At 49.8% G+C, this 20,764-nt stretch overlaps 1 protein-coding gene across 2 annotated transcripts; it reads left to right on the top strand.

Annotated features, from left to right (window-relative positions):
* The first annotated feature begins 1,515 nt into the window (after positions 1-1,515).
* On the top strand, positions 1,516-20,544 carry DCAKD (dephospho-CoA kinase domain containing). Of its 2 annotated transcripts, none has more exons than XM_016139800.2 (5): positions 1,516-1,626; positions 11,852-12,071; positions 12,485-12,688; positions 16,185-16,272; positions 19,335-20,544. In XM_016139800.2, exons 2-5 carry the CDS (start codon positions 11,960-11,962, stop codon positions 19,624-19,626), a joined length of 696 nt encoding a protein of 231 aa, XP_015995286.1. In that variant the 5' UTR covers positions 1,516-1,626; positions 11,852-11,959; the 3' UTR covers positions 19,627-20,544. The 2 variants fall into 2 exon arrangements, with proteins under 2 accessions (XP_015995286.1, XP_015995287.1); XM_016139801.2 differs by having other exon boundaries at positions 1,595-1,664.
* Positions 20,545-20,764: the final 220 nt, after the last annotated feature.

Genomic DNA, 20,764 nt, shown 5'->3' with positions numbered 1-20,764 from the left:
ATCTGCCAGTTAATCCAAGAAGGGGACTGGGCTATTAGATCTGGCTCTGTGGAACAGATATCAAGATAGTTGTGTGTGACTTCATGGATTAGAACTTGGAGAGAGATTATCTAAGAAAGAACTTTCTGCCAGGACTGGACTTCAAAGACAGCATGAAGCTGTCTCAAAAGACAGTGAGTTCCCTGACACCAGACATTTCTAAGTATAGACAGGAGAGACAATGTGGAGGAGATTCAAATGCTGGAAGGGTGTTTGGACCAAATGGCCCTTTTGATCGTGAGATACAATCCTATTTATTGGGTGATGGCTGTCAGTGCTGTTGATGTAAAGGAGAAAGGTTCTGGAGTGATCAGAGAAAGGTGTTGAATTACTTCATTCCTCAATGTATTGGATCCCTACTATGCCAATGGGAATACTAGTGGTGAGGATAGATTGGATTCTTACCTTAAAGCAGAGTAGAAGAGGGAAGAGAGTCAGAGCAGGAGTTAATTAAGAACCACTGACTGTATGTGAGGCAGCATTAGATGCTTATGTACAATACTCTCCCCTTATCCACAGGGAATACTTCCCAAGATTCCCCAGTGGATGCCTGAAACCTCAGATAGCACCAAACCCTACATGTATTGTTTTTTCCTATACATACATAACTTTTCACTTAAAAGAAGCATTTTATGGCTTATCTTTGGCATATCTGAATTGCCAGCATCACTACTCTTGTGCTTTGGGGCCATTATTAAATAAAATAAGGTTACTTAAACGCAAGCATCATGGTATTGTGACAGCTGATATGATAACTGGGACAGCTGCTAAGCTACTAAGTGACTTACGGGTGGGTATTGTGGATACATTGTACAAAAGGATGATTCACAACTTGGGTGGGAGGGAGCAATATGGCAGCGAGATTTTGTCATGCTATTCAGAAAGGCATGCAGTTTAAAACTTTGTTTCTGGAATTTTCCATTAAATTTTTTCAGACTGAGGTTAACCATGGGTAACTGAAACCATGAAAGTGAAACTGTGGATAAATGGGGACTACTGTATTTCCAATTATTTCAACAAGAGCCAAGAGTAGCGATTATTTGCACTTCAGTAGAAGAGACAGGCTGAGAGGCTGAATGACTTGCTAAGCTTGTATAAACAGAATATGAGCTCTTCAGCCACTGCCTTTGTAAGAGAGGGTGAACTGATTAATCTCTAAATATCGGTTTCCTCTGTGTAAACTGGGGATGGTGACAGTATCCAACTCAAGGGCTGTGAAGATTCAGTGAGACAGTTCCTACAGAATGCTCTTAGGACCTGCGCGGTAGAGGGTGCTCAGTTAACCCCGTAGCTACTTACCATTGCCAGAGGCTGCATCGCTAGTGATGGCCAGGCCTGAATTTGGACCTAAAACTTTCCAAGTTTTCACCCCCAGCGTGGGAAGTCGCTGGCTCCGAGCACAGAAACTGCCTGCGGTCCCCACCCCGGCCAGCGCTCTTTCCCCGCCCCCGGGCCCGCCCCTTCCTCTGACGGGACGTCCGGTTCGCCTGCGCGCGCTCCTGAAGCCCCGCCTGCCCGCCGCAGCCGTCCAGTAAGCGCCTCTGAGATTGGGCGAGCAGCGCGGCCGAGGCCGGGTCAGAGGCCCGGGTAGGTATCGCGCCGCGCGGCCGGGCCCCGGGGAGGAGGTAGGCGGCGGTCCCCGGAGGGCTGCTTTGTTTTTTGCAGTTTTGGGGCCACCAGGCCTAGAGAACTAGGTGCATCCTCACGGTTCTGTGTCCCTGCGCTGGGCTGGGCTCAGGGCGCACAGAACCACCGCCTGGGGCACCAGTCGTGCTGCGTGGTGGGGCGTGGAGTACGCGCCTTTTTTCCAAGCGTTGGTTACAATTTATTGAGCACACACTATGTTTCAGCTCCTGGATCAAACGCTGTTATAGGATTGGTCTTGAGGACAACCCTCCTAAGTCAGGTGGTGTTTTCCTTGTTTTACAGCTGTGGAGAAAGGGTTACAGCTGGAAAGCGGCGGACATTGTGCATTCAAACCCAGGTTCAGTACAAAGCCACTACACTTTAGAAATTTGTGGTCAGACCTAAGTTTGGTTTTTGAATCCACCTCTGCCATTTCCAGTTGTATGACTTTGGTACCATTCCGACTCTCAAGTTTGCTCTTAGGAAAAATAGGAATGATATTTATTTCACGGGGTGGATGGAAAGTGCTGGGCAGTTGTTTCGCTGAGTGATCATCTTCACTTTTCACACAGGCTCCCCTCGGCTTTTCTCTGCCCCAGGAGGCTAGACCGGTTGTAAAGTTTTAGTGAAGAACCATCCCCACCCCCACCCCCACCCCCTCCGCGCCTCCAGGCCATGGCGGCTAGTGAAGAGGGCGGAGAGACCCCTTCTCTTTTCCCAGCTTCCCAGGTGGAGGCATTAGCACCTTTGGCGTTGGGTTTGTTTATGAATGTTTTCAGAGATTTTTCTCACTCTCTTAACTGATGCAAGACAGGGCAAATTTCCCCAAGTTAGGGGAGACCAAGCCCTGCTTTGAGAGAAGAGGGTCGGTCCTTTGGCGGACAGTGTAGGATTCAACACATACACCAAAGTTAGAGTCAAAAGGAAAGTTTATCAGAAAAGGGGTAACACTCCGCAGACAGTGCGATCTCCTCTCAGAGGCAGAGAGAGCCTAAGAGAGATGGGGACAATAAGACAGTAAAGAGGACTGAGAGAAGGAGTAAGGGTATTGTGAAAGACCCTGAGTTTTCAGAAAATTCAATTTCTATATCATTCTTTAGTTCCCGGGAGTTACCATTTAAAGCCTTTGTTTACCCATTTCCTTTGATATGGGCATGCTGTGAAGAAGGAAGAGTATTTAGCCGGAAAGGCCTGCTGGCGGTTCTCAGCCTTTAGTCCATAGGTTCTTACGGTTTTAGGCATAGGGAATGAAAGATTCTATTTTGTGTAGGGCAGCCACTTAAAGGCTCTGTTTTCCTGTTTCCTCTTTACAGGTGTGGGAAATGGGTCGTTCGTAATCCCGGCGGAAAGCTTCCTTTGTTCTACAGGTGTCCTCGTGGCCAGGCTGCAGGCTCGCTCAGCATATTGCAGTCTCTGAGTATAGCTTGCCTCCTTTAGTTCTCTTGCTTCCTTCCTACATTATTAGGGGGAAATTATCACCCGAAATAACTTTGACATTAAGTCCTAATTTTAAAGTTGAGGAAATGGAAGGCTTTGAATATGGAGTGGGGAAGCCAATTTTACTCGAATAAATAAGATTAATTCCTTGGCCTTTGGGGAAGCGATAAAATGCTAGAGAGCTGGCTGATGAATAGAAAGTGAACAGGCCAGTTGGGGTGGTTTTTTCTTAGCAGGGCCCTAAATTCCCAACAAGCCTCTTCTATCTAGCTCAAGCAGTCTGAGTCTGACCTGGAAAATATGTTTAAAGGGTCCCACATATCTATTTGTGCCTTAAGGAGAAAAGGTTAGGGATGCTAGCTGAAGGCAGGCAGGCAGTGAGCTTAGCTTTGGTTTGAAAACTCACACTGAAGTAGCTAAAATTTTTCTCCGAAAGCTTTATAGTTGTAAAAGGTATGATTTCTAGTTTATTGTAAATATTGACATTTAAAAAATAATCAAGAATTTAAATAGACAATGGAGTAAATACCATGGATTTGATTTCTCTCATCTTTTGGAAAAAAAATCAGGTTTTAGCAGTTGAAGTTTACATCATTCCTTTTTCCTTCTTGAACTCATATTTCCACTTTATTTCCTCCACAGATTTTTTTTCTAATATAATAGGTTTTATGCTTGAAAGCCTTTGGTTTGTCATCTTCTGCAACAAAAATACCTACAAAATTTAAAATTAAAACATTTTCTAAAGTTGCGTTGTGGTCATAATAGTAAACATTTTCTTTTGGATTGAATTTTTACAATTGTAAAATACACAACTGATCAAAACATATTACTAATTTTAATCATTGTTAAACCTGAAAAGTTTTATTTGAAGTGCTTCTCTTAATAAGCTGAGTGAAACTTTTTCTTTTAATTCCTGTATGTATCCATGTATGTTTGCTAGAATGAGCAGAACTTTTTTCCGTCATGGCTGTAAACATTGAAAAAGTTGGTTTGTGTAAATAAATACACAAGAATTGAATGCATTTTTTTGTGTCAGTATGAATACCTTCTGAGTTATAGGCCCAAAACTCACAATGATATATCATTAAAATCAATTATTAATAACCTGTCAAGTGATAGTTCTTCTAGGACCTCCTTTAACTTTATTTAAAGCAAAAGTTTGGAAACCACTGCACTCAGCAGGAGGATTTGTTATAGACTGTCCACTATAGGCAGTCACATTCTAAGCATGAATACTGATACTTTGAATTGCCCCATTGTGGTGGCTTGTGGAGTATTTTGCACTGTGGGACAATGCATCTTAGTAAAATTTGGCATGGGTGGGTAGTTATGCCTTTCTTTGAAATGTGGGAGGTGGGTAAGTGTGAAGGGAACCTGGGAAAGGAGAACCTACAGCAAAATTCCATGGCCAATCCGTTCCCATAGGAAGAAGCCAGAGAATTGAGTTAAAAATTTATTCCTTCTTAAACTGTGACTTTGTGCTCCTTGGAAAATCTTTATGCCTCCTTCACATAGGACTTTTCATTCTCCAGTGTAAAGACCATGTGAAACTACTGTGGGCAAATACCTAACTTTTTTTTTTAACTTCCATTTCCTCACCTTTAGAGTGGGAATAAATCAAAGAACGGACTTTATTGGGTTGTGCTGATCACGTTAGGATCAAGAATGTCCCTGACACATGGGGAGCATTCAGATGGTGGGTAGCTGCGCTTATACTCTAGTTCTTGCCTGCTGGGAAATTGACCTTGCTAGGCACTCTGCCTCAGTTTCCTTCCTCATCTGTGAGCCCGATATATTGTCAGCCCAGGAAACTGGGAGTGGGAAGTAATGTGGAAAGGTTTTGCAATTCTCGTAGTAGGTTTTCTGGAACAGATATGTTCTTATTTTAAAATAGTTAATGTTGAGTTCCTGCTTACCCGTGAGCTGGACATTTTGCTGCTTGGTTTATATATTCGTTCAACAAGTATATCTTTTGAGAGCCTTCGACTTTCAGGCCCAATTGTAAGCACCTTGGATGCAGCTGTGCCCAGATTCTAGAGAGAGAGGCAGATTACCATAAATGTAAAAATTCAATAGGTTGGATGGTGATAAATTGATAAGTGCTGTGAAGAAAAGTGGAACAAAAAATAGTGAAATGGAGGTGCTATTTTATATGTTCAGGACAGTCTCTGATAGGGTGACCATGGGGGAGAGAAGGGAGTGAGCCATGCAGCCCTCTGGGGGAAAGAGATTTCCATGTGGAAGGAATAGCATGTCCACAGACCCAAGTTAGTGCTTAGCATGGGCAAAGGGTAGGAAGGTGGCCAGTGTGTCAGAGAGGGTACCATGAAAGGGGCGAGTGGCAGGAAATGCCCACATCTGCCACGAAGCCCATGCAGGACTCTATAAGGACTTGGCTTGTACTCGGAGGTGGGAGCCATTGGAGGGTGTTGGGCAGAGTGGTGACATGATCGGACTTGCATTTTTAAACGGTCACACTAGCTTAGCTGCTGTGTTACGAACTGACTGTTGAGGCGGAAAGGTGGCGGCAAGGAAATCACTCAGGCTGCTGCAGTAATCCAGGAATGAGAGGACAGTGGTGAATGACGCGGGCATGTCTGGCCTGGTTGTAAAGGTGAGGGGCAGAGCTGGCAGGGGGCGCTGCCGGATTGGATGAACGTTGTGAAAGAGGAGCCAGGAGGACACCCAGGTTTTTGGCCTGAGCAACCGAAAGGATGGAGAAGCCCTTAGGGAAGTGAAATAGAATGCAGCGATTGACAAGTCACACACCAAGTTGGGCAAGATGAGGTGACCCTCACATATGTTACCTCCTTTCATCCTTACAAACCCCATGTTAATAGTCATTATTAATCCCATTCTGTACACAAGAAAACAAGCCCACGATGCTGGCATATTGCCCAGGGACAGAGCTGAGATCTCAGCCAAGGCCCCTATGACTTCAAAGCCCCCAAGAGTGGACATTCCCTGTGATCCATTTTCTGCATAAATGCCAGCATAGTAGTCCAGTCCAAACAACCTCCTTGCCCCACCCATATAAGCATCCTGGAGTGATGGTTTGTGCTTGGAGAGTGCTCGAGAGACCTGTTTCCTCCCTTTTCTTGGTGTTGGCAAAGAGAAGGGAAAGGAAGACTGACCACCAACACCTTCTTGTGGCTTTCTTCAGGTAATTGGCAGCCTGGAGGAGGTGGTGATTTAATAGAACCAGCAGACGAGGGAACTTGGATGCAGGTTTAAACAGCAACCTCTCGCCAATAATGAAAGATTAGAAGTGGTGAAACCATAGGTAAAAATAGCACTTGCTAGTTAACTGTAAAGCAATATATTTTTGCAGCCACTGCTTCTACAAGAAAATAATTGGATCCCAAGACAGGGAATGACTCGTATTCGTGAACGATTATATTGATCATTGGCACAAAATGGATACATCCCCTTTGGAGAGCAATTCAAAGGAGAAGCGCCTGACCGGTCAGGCATACCCAGTATGAAATCGTGAGAGTCTGCAAAAGGAGGAGGAAAGAAAGCTGCGAGCTATTGAGGGAGCCAGGTCCTGCCCTGGGAAAAGTAGGTTTGGCGCTGTTGATTGGGTGATGCAAGGCAATAGGACTCACTTCTAACTATAGTCCTGAGCGCTCTCAAGGGAGGTCCATTCAAATATCAGTTTCTTACTCCGTTTAACCCATAGGGTGTTTTGTTTGTTTCCATTTTTTCCCAGGAGGGGTTTACCAGCAGCAAGCAGCATATTCTAATAGAAAAAGGAATAGACCGGGAGATTGGTTCCAGCCTACTGCTTGCCACTAACCAAAAAAAAGGGATGTGACCCCAAGTATTTTCCCTCCCCTGCCCTTCCCTGATCCTAGAGTCATTCAGTCATTCATTCTATAAATAGTTGTCACACACTTTCTGATGAATAAGAGGGAACATTGGTTGAATGCTTAGTTGTACCAGGCACTGTGCTAAATACTTTACACGTATTAACTGATTTACTCTGCACAGCAACCGAGTAGGTACCATAAGCTCCATTTTACAGATGAAGAAACTGGATTAAAGAAAGGTTAAGTAATTTGACCAGTATCACTCACCTGGTAAGTGACAGACATTGGACACTGTGCTAGATGCTGGAGACAGAGGGGTGCAACCTGGACGTGGTTCCTGGACTCATGGGGCTTATTTTATCTAACATTGAAAATAATCACAAATATAAAAGTACGAAGTATGACGGATACAGGGGAAGGCTAGGAAGCAGAGTGAGAGATGCTGGGGGCCTGATTTGAGTTGAGGGGTAGAAGAGGCTGCTCCGAGAGGAGCTGTCACTTGCTCCCTTGCTGCTCGCAGGTCCCTCGCTCAGAGACCTACCTGGTTTCTTCTTTAAAACGACCCGCGTGGCTCTTGATACCCACCCCCACTCAGCACCACCACACTTACTGAGAGCTTGTTGGTAACATCCCTACCCACACCCCCCCTCCTTTGGTAGAGTATAGGCTTCAGGAGGGGCAGGCACTCTTGTTTTGAACAGTGCCTGGTGCTTGACTAGTCGAAGGAATGAATGTGGAATAAATGAAGAGAAGTTAGCCAGATGGTGCGTGTGGTGGACCGAGGGAATAGCATACATGGAGGCTCTCAGGGAGGAAGGAGCCTGCATGTTCAGGGTCAGAAGGCAGATGTGTGATGAGCAAGGCTTGGACAAGGAGTGGGTGAGGGGGTGGAGGGGTCGACAATGGGCAGGTTTTCAGGAGGTGAGTGACATGATCAGATGTCCTTTAAGCCATGACCCTGGCTTCTTGGGGAGAAGCAAGGCAGAGACTGGAGGATCAGGTCACAAGGCTACTGCAGTGGTCTGGGCACAGGGTGCCAGTGGTTTAGATGAGCAGGGTGGGCCTAGTGGAGTTAGAACTTCACAGACAGCCTGGGGCAGTGGGGCTTTTTGTCTGGAGGCTCATGTAGCAGCTCACTCTTATTTTTCCCTGAGAAACACTGCCAGAGGAGATTCTAAGACTTCTTCCCTGAAAAGATTTTCTTTGTCTCCAGGGTATTGGGGCCCCAGAGGTAAAAACTGAAAGGCAGTTTGGAGAGGCTCAGTGAGAGGGCCCACCATGTATGGAGCACAGTAGGACTGGATCCTCACTTCACAGGCTGCAGACACCACCTCTCTGACTAATCCTTACCTCTTTTTTTTTTTTTTTTTTTTATACCCTGCTGCCTCCATAGACATGGAGAACGAGGGAAAAGATTGGATGTGGCTCCCCCGGGATTGGAGGCCCACCTTGGCCGATGAATTCCAGGCCCGGGATGACTTCCTCGGTCCAGCTTTCATTCCTCTTACACTGGGCATAAGCTTTTCTCTGTCACTATGAGATTCAGTGTTGTCCTTCCGCTCCCAGCAAGGCCAGCTCCAAACAGCTTTGGGTGTCGAGCAGAAAGATTCCCAGGCCACCAAAGGTCATGTCATTCTTTGATTACCCCGGTTAGCATTTATTGGCTGACAGCTCTGGAAAGAGCGTTTTCGGAGGGAGAAAGCATCAGTGTGACTCAGAGCCTCCCCGGGGATCCGATGTTGGTGTTAGCACTGGAGGTCCAGCCCACGCACTCGCAGGCGTGGAGACCAAGGCTCAGAGGGGCAGGCTCAGCTCACCCCAAACTCACCATCCTGGGCCGGGATGGTGAGAAGGCTTCCCGCAGTCACATAGATTATCTTGTGGCAGAGTTCAGAGACTGGGACCCAGGCCTCGCTGCTTCCAGCCTACAACCTTCCGTGTTAGCAGTGGTCTGGTGCCCGGCTACCTGGGGCGCTAGGTCCCATTCTAGATTCAGTTTCAGTGCCCTGGGGTGGAGCTTTGGTTCCTGTACCTTTCCAAGAGTTTAGCAGGGAATTCAGATCAGAGCCAGATTTAAGAGTTGCTGTGAGGGTCCCACTGCCTCTGTGTAAATGGCAGTGGAATGAGGGGAAACTGGAGCAGGTTCTGGAGAATGATGATTTTTGAGCCATAGCAGGAAGAAGGTCATGAACACAGGTTATCAAAGGTGGTCACTTCTCCCTAGGTGCCTAGGGGAGGAGCTGTGGGACAGGCTTGGGTGGGACTTAGAGGCAGCTTGGAATCTAAGCCTTTGTTTCCTTCTTGCTAAGCCTTAAGGGGACAGTGGCCTCTTGCTTGCTGCACCTCCCTCCCTGGGTATATTTGTGAGCAGACCTGTGAGTGGGTACACACACACACACACACACACACGCCCAGGGCGAGTACCATGTGACTACTCTCGCACACCCGTCAGCAGGTTTCATTTGCTGTCTGTCTCCAGTTTTCCTGAGAGGCAAGACCTGTTTTTCTTTGGTTGCCCCAAAAGTCCCCAGAATCATGCTGCAAAGCCCAGAGGAGCTCAGTCAGCGGTTAGTAAAAGAATGAGTTATGGAGGGGCTTGCTGGATGGGAACAGCTGTTATTTGTCCATCCCCTTTAAGCCGGGGGCCTGGGGCCTCCCTGGACCTGTGTTCCTTCATCCCCTTGGCCTTCCTGATGGTGGCCAAGCAGCTGTTGGTTTGTTTCCGCAGATGGTCATCCAAGGCACAGAGAAGGAAAGAGATTCATTAGGTTACCTTGGGAGCCTGGGACAGAGCTGAGCCTGGAATTTACATCTGTGCCCTGGTTGCTATCTATAAGACCTCACCCTTATTCTGCCAAGGGAAAACGCCAGTATGAGCATCAAAATATCATTTTTCTTTAGCTCTGAATTGATTTGCCTGCAGGCGGATTTATCGTCCTTTGTCTTAGCCTAAAGGTAAATTAATTTTCATTACCTGAGTACAATGAAGCAGGGGTATAGACTCAGAGTTAGGAGCCCTATATTTCATCCAGGCTCCACCAATAGCTCTTCCTCTCTCTGATCTTCCATTTCTTCTACTGTAAACGAAGAGTTGGTGTTGATTCTGAGCCCTGTTGCACAGCTGAACTGCCTAGGCACCTCCATCTCCAGGATTCTGACTCAGTAGGTCTTAGGAGGCCCTGTAGTTGGACAGGGAATGAGATCATCTTAGCTACATGAGCTTCCAGGCCCTTTCAACCAACTCTGGCCAAGTTGGGTGATAGGTGACGATGGCTTGATTTTAACGTGGGGAGGTCGGGGCTCTGTGGAGAGCAAGCCCTTGCTCTTCTCTTGGTCGTGGCCTATTCTCAAGTCCTACTCCCATCGTTCCAGATGGGTCTTCAGCAGAAGAGAAGCAGACTCATTGCTTCAGGGACAAAGGACAAAGTTGGGATAAAAATGCTGTAAGTTGGAGGGAGACCACCTAGGGATGACTCCAGTGTCAGAGAGCTGGAGAAGAAATGCTGTGTAAATGGTTGATAATTTAGTTAGGTCTCTCCATTTGGATGACAGCGCTGGTGGCTCGTTTCCTCTCTCCACCCCTAGCTTCCGTGGGTGAGAATGAGCCTGGGCAAATTGAAACTTCTGAGTTGGTCCCCTGAGTTGGTCTCCTTGCTGCTCTGAGCCACCCATCCACTCAGCCCACATCAGAGCAGATGCCTCCCCGTCATTTGGTGTGTCCTCAGGGGAGCAAACTCTTCAGTATAGGTTCAAGCAAAGTGTAATTGGGACAGTACATCTGCTGTTTAACAACAACAAAAAGTCCCTTGATAGATTCCAAGGTCCTGGAGATGTGATTTGACGCTGAAGGCAGGAAGGATGGAGAGACCTGACCTTTGCCTTAATTTCCTCCAGTCTGCGAACAAAGTTCAGGACATGGTAACCCCATTTACTCCAGATAATGCAACATGACTTGAAAACCATTGTGAGATAGTCTGAGGTGGCGGGAACGGGGATGTGACTTCATGAAGGTGTTTTTTTCTTCCTGTGCCTTATAATCCGACTGTAATCCCTACCTTCCGCCCCACATCACCATCTTCACTTCCTTTACTGACCATTAACCACATTTCAGGCAGTGCACCAAGGGCTTTATGTGCATTTCCCCATTCAGTCTGCATACCAGCCTTTTGAGGCAAGTTCTGTCGTTCCCAGTTTATGGATGAGAAAGCTGAGGTTCAGAGAGGCAAGTGACTTGCCCATGGTTGCACAGCATGTAGGGAACTGGATTTGAAGAGGTCTGTACTGCTGTACAGCTGCTGCTCAGTCTGAGCCACAAATCAACACCAAACTCAAAGTCACCTCCCCTGCAAGCTTGTCGTACGTAAGGTTCCTCATTCTTGGCAAGATCCATACTCTACACCTCAGGCTTAGTGGCCCCTGAGCCACCGCTTGCCACTGAGGTTCCTGTCTGAGCCACTTGGTTGATGAGGAGGGATTACTCGCTTTGGTCTAGAATAACCACCCAGGCGGCCCTTGGGCTGGTGTCGGGAGCGGGGCAGGCAGACCATTGCTTCCCATGAGCCTCAGTGTCCCAGACTAGAAAGTGGAGGCAGTGGGTGGGGGGTGCTTCCGTGGGCATCTGGAAGGTTAACCACAGAGGGACATGTGTCCCCTTCCTCCTGGAAGTGTGCCAGCCTCGAGGACTGCCACCTCCAGAAAGCACTCTTTCCTTACTAGCCCCTGACCTCGTTCTGCCTGCTCAACACTCGGCTAAATTTAAACTGTGTTCATTTGCCTTCTTTATGAGTGTTTTTAGAAGAATACTGGAGGCCTTTCCCGAAAGGATTTTCTGTTTCAGGATGGACCCAGAACTCCCCAGGCTCAGGACTCGGCTGGCCGGGCCAGGCTGCGTCTCCCTCTCCCAGCACTGACCAGGCCTGCTCTCGTCTGACACGCAGGTTCCTCCGGCGTTCCTGTGGTGGCCCATCGCAGTCCGCTGAGCTCGCCCTGCTCCGGGGTTCACGACTTCTGGGTCTAGTCATACTCACCGCCCTTCTCCTGGGAAGATGTTCCTGGTGGGCCTGACAGGAGGGATCGCCTCGGGCAAGAGCTCAGTGATCCAGGTGTTCCAGCAGCTGGGCTGCGCCGTGATCGATGTCGACGTCATTGCCCGGCACGGTGCGTTGGGGGCGCGGGTCGTGGGATTGTACGGGGCAGCTCCCCTGGGCTTCCTTTTGTCACGTTGCCCCACCTTTTGATATGGCCTTTCAAGGCCTCAGAGGAGGGGAAGGCTATCCTATCCTGTCTGCCCTGTCTGATGTCCTGCTCTGTGCCCCATGCTTGTCCTCTCCTCCCCTCTTTACTCCTTCCTCTCATTTGAAGTCTCCCCTCACCCTCACCTCACCCATGACCAACACGAGGCATTTGGCGCACTCTGCTCTCCTAACTGCCTGCCTTCCCCTTGTATCCTTTGTGCTTCGGCTGGAAGAAGCAGCCGTGGATTCCCCCATCATGTTGCCTCAAGTCACTTGGGGTCGTCTGGCTGGTCTGGAGGCCCCGGAGAGTAACCCAGCCTCTTCCTCATTCCACAGTCGTCCAGCCAGGATACCCTGCCCACCAGCGCATCGTGGAGGCCTTTGGCACTGAGGTCTTGCTGGAGAATGGCGACATCAATCGCAAGGTCCTGGGAGACCTGATCTTTAATCAGCCTGATCGGCGGCATCTGCTCAACACCATCACCCACCCTGAGATCCGCAAGGAAATGATGAAGGAGACTTTCAAGTACTTCCTCCGGGGTGAGGCCCAGGGCTTGGGACAGGGGTGGGCGAAGCCCCCTTCCTATAGGGCCAGGGGCCTTCACTGCAGAAAGGTTGGCCAGGGTGGCGGGGAGCTGGATACCCAGGCTGTTGAGTTCACACTGTTTATTGGCAACCCCTCCCCCATGCAGAGCCCTGTACCAGCCCCAGAGGAAAGAAGCACATGTCCCTCAACTCTTAAGGAGATTGACAGTTTAATGAGAAGAGATACTTGAGGCTTTTGAGCCATGATCCCCAGGAAGTAAGTTGATTTCTCTAGTAGGGATGGGAGTAATAATAGCTGATGAATAATGGGGTCATAAGACCTAAGTTTAAGTCCTGGCCCTCACAGTTTCCAGCTGTAAGACTTTGTCAAGTGAGCCAACCCCTCCGCCTGTTTCCTCATCTGCATAGTGAGGATGGTAATGCCAGCCTTGCAGAGCTTTCGGTGGGGACTAAGAGTCCACGTCAGTAACTGTCCACCACCACACAAAGAAAGATGCGATCAGAGTCAGATTTGGTGCTGGTCAAGCTGCCTGGGAAAGTAAGTTTGCAGACAGGAAGTTGTGGAGGGTCAAGGATGGCCAGGGCAGGTGACAGAAGGGTTCTAAGTGAAGGATAATCCTTCGGGTCTAGGGCTCAGTGGAGAGACCCTGGCATGCGCAGGGACAGCCAGGTGCTATGCCAGGACTGAAAGGAGGGAGAGTGTTTGGAAAGCTGAGGTCTCTGGTCAGTTGGCCAGAACCTTCTGTTGCAGCTGACAGCAATCTTTCCCAAGCCATAGGCCACAGTTCAAGCCCTGCTCTTCAGGACAGTGTCAGGCAGGAGTGACCTAATACTTACTGTCCACGATGGGGGTCACTCACCAGGAGAAGTGGGAGAGGAGAGAACAGTGGCTTGGGATCAGACGAGAGGCTGGCCTAGGGCCCCTGCAGCCCTTGGTATATGTGGCCTCCAGCCTGGGCCTCAGAGCTGAAGGCCTGGCTGCTTGTCTCCCCACTGTCAGTCGCGATGCTGAGACTTTGCTTCCTGGAGGGTATGGGGGAGCATTCTAGGTTTTCTTCTGGCTTTTGCACTGTGATCTTGACCAAACTCCATATTCTCTGAGGTGTCAAGTTCTCATGTACAAAGGGGGACCTCTCCCTACCCCCATCCCACTCTGGCCAGTACCTTCCTTCAGAAAGAAAGAGATGACCATGATGTTAACCCCTCCTTCCCCTCCTCCCAGCTCTGGCCAGGGTGGGGAGCTGGATCCACGTATCCTTGCTGGACCAGCTTTTGCTTTGGATCTCAGGACCTTGCCACAGGCCTCCCTCTCTTCCTCCTCCCTCAAAGAGTATCTGTGGACTTTTTCTGCCTTTGCGCTGACTCTCGTGTCTCTGCCAGGACCCCTTCCTACTCCCCCATCGAGGAGCAAAGCCTTCTGCCTTTCATTTCTGCCCTTTTGCATGTGCTCCCAGGCCAGTTGCAAGTACATCTGCAGGGCTTTGAGGCAACATTGGCTTTCCCCTTCTGAAATTAAGCGTTGGATAATGTCACTCACTCCAAAGTTCTCCCGCGGTGTCATCCACCCAGCCTCCCCTCTCCCCAACCACCACCACTTAAATAAAAGCCAGAAAGCTCTTTTCAGCTCGATAAGGTGAAAAATGAGGACAACAGCTGTGGCTTCCACAGTCCCAGTTTTTCCCTGATGACTGTAACAAATACAACTGTCAGAGTTGGTATAATCAAACGTCAGATAAGATCACCAGCTGTTGGGGAGGTCTCTGTGTAGGCAGACGGATGTCTTAATAGAGTCAGGATAGTTTGCAGAGCTTATCAAGCAGGAGGGATGTGACAGCTGAATAGCCCTTTGCTGGTGAACCAAAGAGCTGGCCACAAGCTCCCGAGAGGGGCTGAGGAGAAAGGACAGTGAGCGGAGAAGAAAGGATGGGAGCGGAGCAGGAAAGAGTGATAAGGGGTCCAGAGAGGATCTGGTCTTGGCTCCTGTTCTGAGTTGGGAGGGGAGCGAAGGAGCCACCACTGCCCGCCTCCCTCCTCAGGGAACACTAATAACAATAACAAGCGTCATTTATGGAGGGCACTTGGTGAGGGTCTGGGTGAGGGGGCGCCTGCATGACTTCGCTCATTTAATCCTCCCCATCTCATCTCCCTGTGAAGTAGGTAGTCTTTTCACTCGTTCACACAGATGAGATTTATTAAGGGGCCCGAAGTCACGTGGTAGGCAGGTGGGGGACTACAAACCCAGGCATGTCATCAGAACCCAATTTCTTAACCCCTCATTCAACTGAAGGCTTCCTGAGCAGCAGATCTTGGGGTACAGGAAAACTCAGCCGCTTGCTCCCTGTATCACCTGGAACACCAGTTTCCCCATGACACCCTTGGAATTGGTATGACGTGTGTCTGTTCGGTGGTTGGAAGCGTTTGCTGCGGGACGCCATGTAAGCCAGACGGAGGTCTCTGGGCAGAAGCAGTGCCCATCCCTTCTCCCTGCTCCTGGACCCCTGCTAGCTTCATTGTACCTAGACAGGGGTCACTGGCATAAAGAGAACTTGGAGTGTGGTACCCACAGTGTTTCTGGACAGGCAGCCCGGGGATGTGCTAGCTCACAGTGGGTGAAGGTGCCACCCTTTAGTGGCCTTGGCTTGTAGTGGAAGGGCCAGCCAATGTTATTTAGTAATTTAGTATTAGTCATAAACACCCCAGCTTCTCCAGACCTGTCCCTGCAGTTTCAGGCTCTAGGGGGTCTGCCTCTGGTCCTGAGGGGCAGCCTCTTTCCTGTTGGGGCTGCTGCTGCCGCCCCCACATAAGTCTCACGGAGAGTTGGTGGAGAAAGCGATGCAAAACTCCGCTTTGGCAGGGAGCTAGGCTTGGACCCGGCTCTTAGGCAAGAGTTTTTGTTTTGTTTTGTTTTGTGTGTTTGTTTTGTTTTAGAACAAAGGTGGATGAAGTAGGGCAGTGAGAGCCCAGTTACCCTGGAAACTCTTCCCAGTCTTCTACAATCCGGGCTGTTTCATTTCCCTGCTCCGAAATAACTCTTTTGGGTTCAAGGTGAACTGAAGGCTTTGTGCTTGCGCTGACCATCTCATCATTTTCACCTCACGTTGCTCAAGGCCTCCACTTAAACCAGATCAGTGGGACTTCAGAGCTCCTTGTGCTTTGCTGTTCCACAGTCATGCAACCCTCACTTCCACCCACTCATTTTCAAGTAACAGAAGTCCTGCCCGCTTTGCAAGGCCAGTCCAAATGCCATCCCTCTACAAAGTCTTACCCGCTCATTCATTCAAAAATGACTTTATGCAGCATCCTGTTCTGAATGGCATTGGAACTGGCTAGTGTTCACGTTATGCCCATCCTTGGAGTGTCTTCCCCTCTGCTGAGGAGTTCTCAGTGGTAGGAGCCAGTGGCTTCAGCTCTGTCTCCCGGCCTAACACATAGTTAACCCTTGGCGTGTGCTTATAGAATTGACCTTGTGGCTTTCCCGGCTTTTCCCCAGGATACCGCTATGTGATTCTGGATATCCCCCTGCTGTTTGAGACCAAGAAACTGCTCAAGTACATGAAGCACACAGTGGTGGTATACTGGTGAGTGTGTGGCCTGGCCCGGCCTGGCCCGACTGAGGCTGGAAAGGAGGACCCATGGAGTCAGGCATGTACCTGAGGAATGGCCCATATCACTGTACCGTTTCCCCACAGGGTGGCTAGGAGGCACAGGGGAATTGGGCAGCAGTGCCCAGAGCCTATAGAAACCAACCTCTGTGTTTAACCCAGATATGCCCCAGGTAGGTACAAGAGGGGATGGGCCCCTAGGCTTCTCTAGTGCTTGAGAAGGGCTCCCCCTGCTGGCTGTTGGGGGCACTTCAGCCCAATGCCAGGCGCTGCTCTAGGCTACCTTGTTTGTTATTCACTGGCTCTCTTTTCCTTCCCCCAGCACTTCTCAACTTTCCAAACAGCTCCTATACTTATTACTTCACTTAATTTATCTTTTAACATGAGGTCGTTAGGGCATTAGTTGATACTAATGAGTTATAGAGAAGAAGAAACTTGATGGGAGGGCGGGGGGTGGTTTACAGAATTTGTCCAGTGTCTCCCGTTGGCAACACCTGTGGACAAAAAGTTGCAGGGAGGGAACTGTCAGAGCCCAGCTAAGGAAGGAGCTCTTTGTTCTCAGGCTCCCTCAGGATGTGAAACATAGCAGAATGTAGGTTTGGCAAACAGAGGAGGATCAAACTGTCAGAGAAAATGAGTCACAGTCCTAGTGGGGCGAGAGAATAGATGAGCGTCTGCCCCCCAGACACTTCCTGGAAGCCGCCCACACGCACAGCAGACTCAGGTGGGCACTTGGCTCTGTGGGTATTTTGGGCACAGGGCGGCTCTCAAGAGACTAACGCGTGGGAGGTTCCTGGCACACTGGAGGCGGTGCTGGGAGCGCCCAGTGCCCTAAGCATCTCCTTGCCCTCCCCACCAGCTCCCCACTGTGGGCCGGCACTTAAAACTCAGTCTGAGTCCTCTGAGCCTGGCGTAGGGACTCAGGCGGCCTCATAGGTCCAGCGTGGGCCCATGTCTCCCCGTGTAAACCTGCAACCTCTCCAGGTTCTTTGTTACCTGTTTGTGAAAGACTATCAAATGAGGCCAAGCAGACTCCATGAAGACTTGGAATTCTCTTTGCCTTGGAGTCTTAATACAGTTGGAACTTCGTACTAAGGGATCACCAAAAAAAGTGGGGATTTATCTTGAGCGTAGGTGAGAAAACGGAAGAGGACCTGGTTGCATCTACAGGTACCAGATAACTCCACACCTTCCCTTGCCACATTCCTCTTCCTGCACTTTCCTTTGAGGTTGGTCTGTTTGCTAAGAGCAGAGAGAGATAGCTATGGCCCCTGGCAAATAAGCGGGGCTTCGTATGTTCTGCCAGTTCTTCAGGAGCTCCTCCAGCCCCACTCACCAGCCAGAGGACCCTTTCCCAGAGTCCCGAGTGCTGTTCATGCACCACTTTCAGCGCATGGGGGGGGGCAGTGCGTGACTCAGATGCTAGAGGTGTGAATGAGTGATGATTTGCTTTTTATAAAAGCGATCTACACTTTATAAAAATAAGGATTTCCTCATGGATTCCTTTACTTGTCACACTATCCCTCATGTATTTGAAATGCTGTGGGGTATGAACCAAAGCGCGCCTATACCAGAACATGGTAATTCATATTTTTGAGGGATGTGCCAGTTGTGAAATAAGTGTTTGGTAAAAACCCCATTGCCACAAATAGCATCTATCTTTAACTACATGGGACTATTTCTGAGCCCTAGGATGGACTGGCAGAGAGTTCTGCCTTCACATTCCAGAAGGTCCTCTGGAACAGGCCACACCTTCGGAAGGATGTGCATTCAGGTGGCCCTAGCCATCTCCATTCCTTCACCCCAATTTTCTTAGCCCCAGACTTGCTAGATCCCTAAGATTGAATATAGTTTTTGTTCTCAGCCAGGTAGGGATTGGCCCCATGACCTTAACAGTACAGTATGTTGTCCCCATAACAAAGAAAATCAGAAGTCCTATTTACTTTTCAAGGCCATTACTAATGCTATCCCTCCTATGAGGTCTCCCTTGATCATCCAGCCATTAATTATTTTCTGCAGCATTCTTTTATGAATGGATTTAGAACTGAACTGGCTAGCATTCAGGTTATGTCTGTCCTTGGAAGATCTGTCTTCACATCCCAGGAGGCACTCCAGTCTAGGCCACACCTAAGAGAGGACCAAGCGGTAGTGATCGAATCGTCCCATCTTATAACTGGGAAGCCTCAGGCCTGGCAGCAAAGCGGAGAGGCCCCAGGTGACAGACAGCAGCTGCTGCAGCCCTTTTCCCTTGTTCCCATTGAGGGGCTTAGGCGGGCATGGAGCTAGGGGGGTATTAGAGGCGACCTCACTCCAAAGGACAGCTGGGCAGTTCGTGAGTAGCTGCAGGATGGGGTTTCCTGAAGAAGGACCCAGGTGGTAATATCAGATGGGTCAGAGAGGTAACCTTTCAATTATCTTTGGAGTTGGGAGAAGAGGGGTTGTTTGGTATAATCCGCAGTGCCTCGAGGACTGAGGGGATCTGATTCTCAAGTCCTTGCTCATATGATGGCATCAAACATTGTAGCCACCATCTCAGCATGGTCCTTTTGCTCTAAATGTGCATGGGTGGCGGTGGAGTGGCAAAGAAAGAGGTCTGTGAGGTGGCCCAGGAAGCTCTTGTTGATGCAGCAGACTCAGGCCCCCCAGGCCCCCAGGGTAAGCGCAGGAAGCATTTAGCTCGAAGGCACAGGACTTTCAGTAAAGGTCACCCATCCAGGGATCCAGGCTGTAGCTGATTCCAAGTGATCATATCTTCCCCTCTCAGCCTAGTGGCAAAGCAGAGATACCCCAGATGGGAGAAAAGCTCATGCAGCCTTTCCCTATTGTTTATTTATATCAAGGGGCTTAGGTAGCCCATCTTGCCACCAGGGTCTTCACAGAGTGGGGTGAGGTGGGCGGAGCCATTGAACTTCCAGGACACCTCCCCAGCTGTGGGACCCTAAATAGAGTCAAAGGAGAGGGCTGCCCGCCCTATAACTTGCTGGTGGGAGGGAGGCAGGGGCCTACAGTTCCTGAGTAGCCCTTTGCCCTGTCCTTAGTGACCGAGACACACAGCTGACACGGCTGATGCGGCGGAACAACCTGAACCGTGAGGACGCGGAGGCCCGGATTAATGCCCAGCTGCCCTTGAAGGACAAGGCCCGCATGGCCCGCCATGTTCTAGACAACTCGGGGGAGTGGAGCATCACCAAACGTCAAGTCATCCTCCTGCACTCTGAGCTGGAGCGCTCCCTGGAGTACCTGCCGCTGAGGCTCGGGGTCCTCACAGGTCTGGCTGGCATTGCCAGCCTCTTCTACCTGCTCACTCGCTACCTCCTGCCTTCCCCCTAGTGGGCACCCAAGGCAGGAAGCCCCAGGCCTCTATCTCCTCAGAGGCTGAAGCTAGGTAATGAACACATTGTTTCCTCCCCCTCGTGTCCCTCCCCCTCTTTCTGTCCCTCCCTCTCTCTCAGTCTGGGCTAGAGCCCTGCACTGGGCCAACCCTTCTTTGGGGTGCATCCTGAGGCAGAGAAGTAGTCTTCTGTCAGTAGATATTCCCTCCCACTGTCCTCAGGGCCCCTTTCTCTGGAACTACCTATAGGACCATGTCCATGATGGGCTATGTAAACGGCAGGAGGAGACTGTTACACATTACCGTGGGTGGAGGTGAGGAACGCTGTTCCGTGGGCCTCACCAGTGTTGAAAGCTGGGAGGTTCCCTGGGCTTGGACCCTCTCTGAGCACATGCCCCATCATGGCCAAAACCTCCTTCATGGACCATGGCAAATGGCTTTGGACCCGTGGGTAATGCAGTAGCCGGCTGAGGCTGGGCCTTCTCTGGGATGACTCAGCATCCCACGTTGGCATTTCTCCAGTACTCCCCCCGCCCTGCTCACCACATCCCACCACTCTCCTTTCCATTCTATGTACCCCTAGTCCTGAACTCTCGGTAGTGCACGTGCACCAGCCTGTTTCTCGCCTCTGTGCCTTCACCGTGCTGTTCCCCGACCTAGTATACTTTTTTTTTCCCCTCTGTGACTGACTGACTCCCAGCTTAGGTACTGTCCGAAGCCCCAGGCTGGGTTAGGTGCTCTCGGATGCCACCACCCCCATGCTTTACCTGCATCCACAGTAATCAGCCCGAAGCTGGTTGGTTTCTCCTACTTAGACTCTAAGTCCTTTGAGGGCAGGGACTGTCTTATTCATCTCCATGTTGGCTGGTGCACAGCCTGCCTTGTGATGGTGCTTAATAAAGTGTGTTGATCTGAAATTTCCTGTACTGCCATTGTTCCCTTAGCACATGGACCGATGGAGGTTCCTAGACTTGGCTTATACCATTTGGGTTACATTTGGCCTCCTCCCACACTGATGTCTGGGCCCCAGAAGATCAGTAGCCCTCTGACTTCTCCTGGGGCCTCAGGAGGAGTCCAGCTAGGTCCAGGTACACCCTCGTGAGAAGTGGGTGGAAGCGAGAGGGCAGCATCGCACCT

Source organism: Rousettus aegyptiacus, unplaced genomic scaffold, assembly GCF_014176215.1.
Source record: "Rousettus aegyptiacus isolate mRouAeg1 unplaced genomic scaffold, mRouAeg1.p scaffold_m13_p_6, whole genome shotgun sequence".
Taxonomy (NCBI): Eukaryota; Metazoa; Chordata; class Mammalia; order Chiroptera; family Pteropodidae; genus Rousettus; species Rousettus aegyptiacus.
This window is presented reverse-complemented; position numbering and strand designations above follow the sequence as displayed.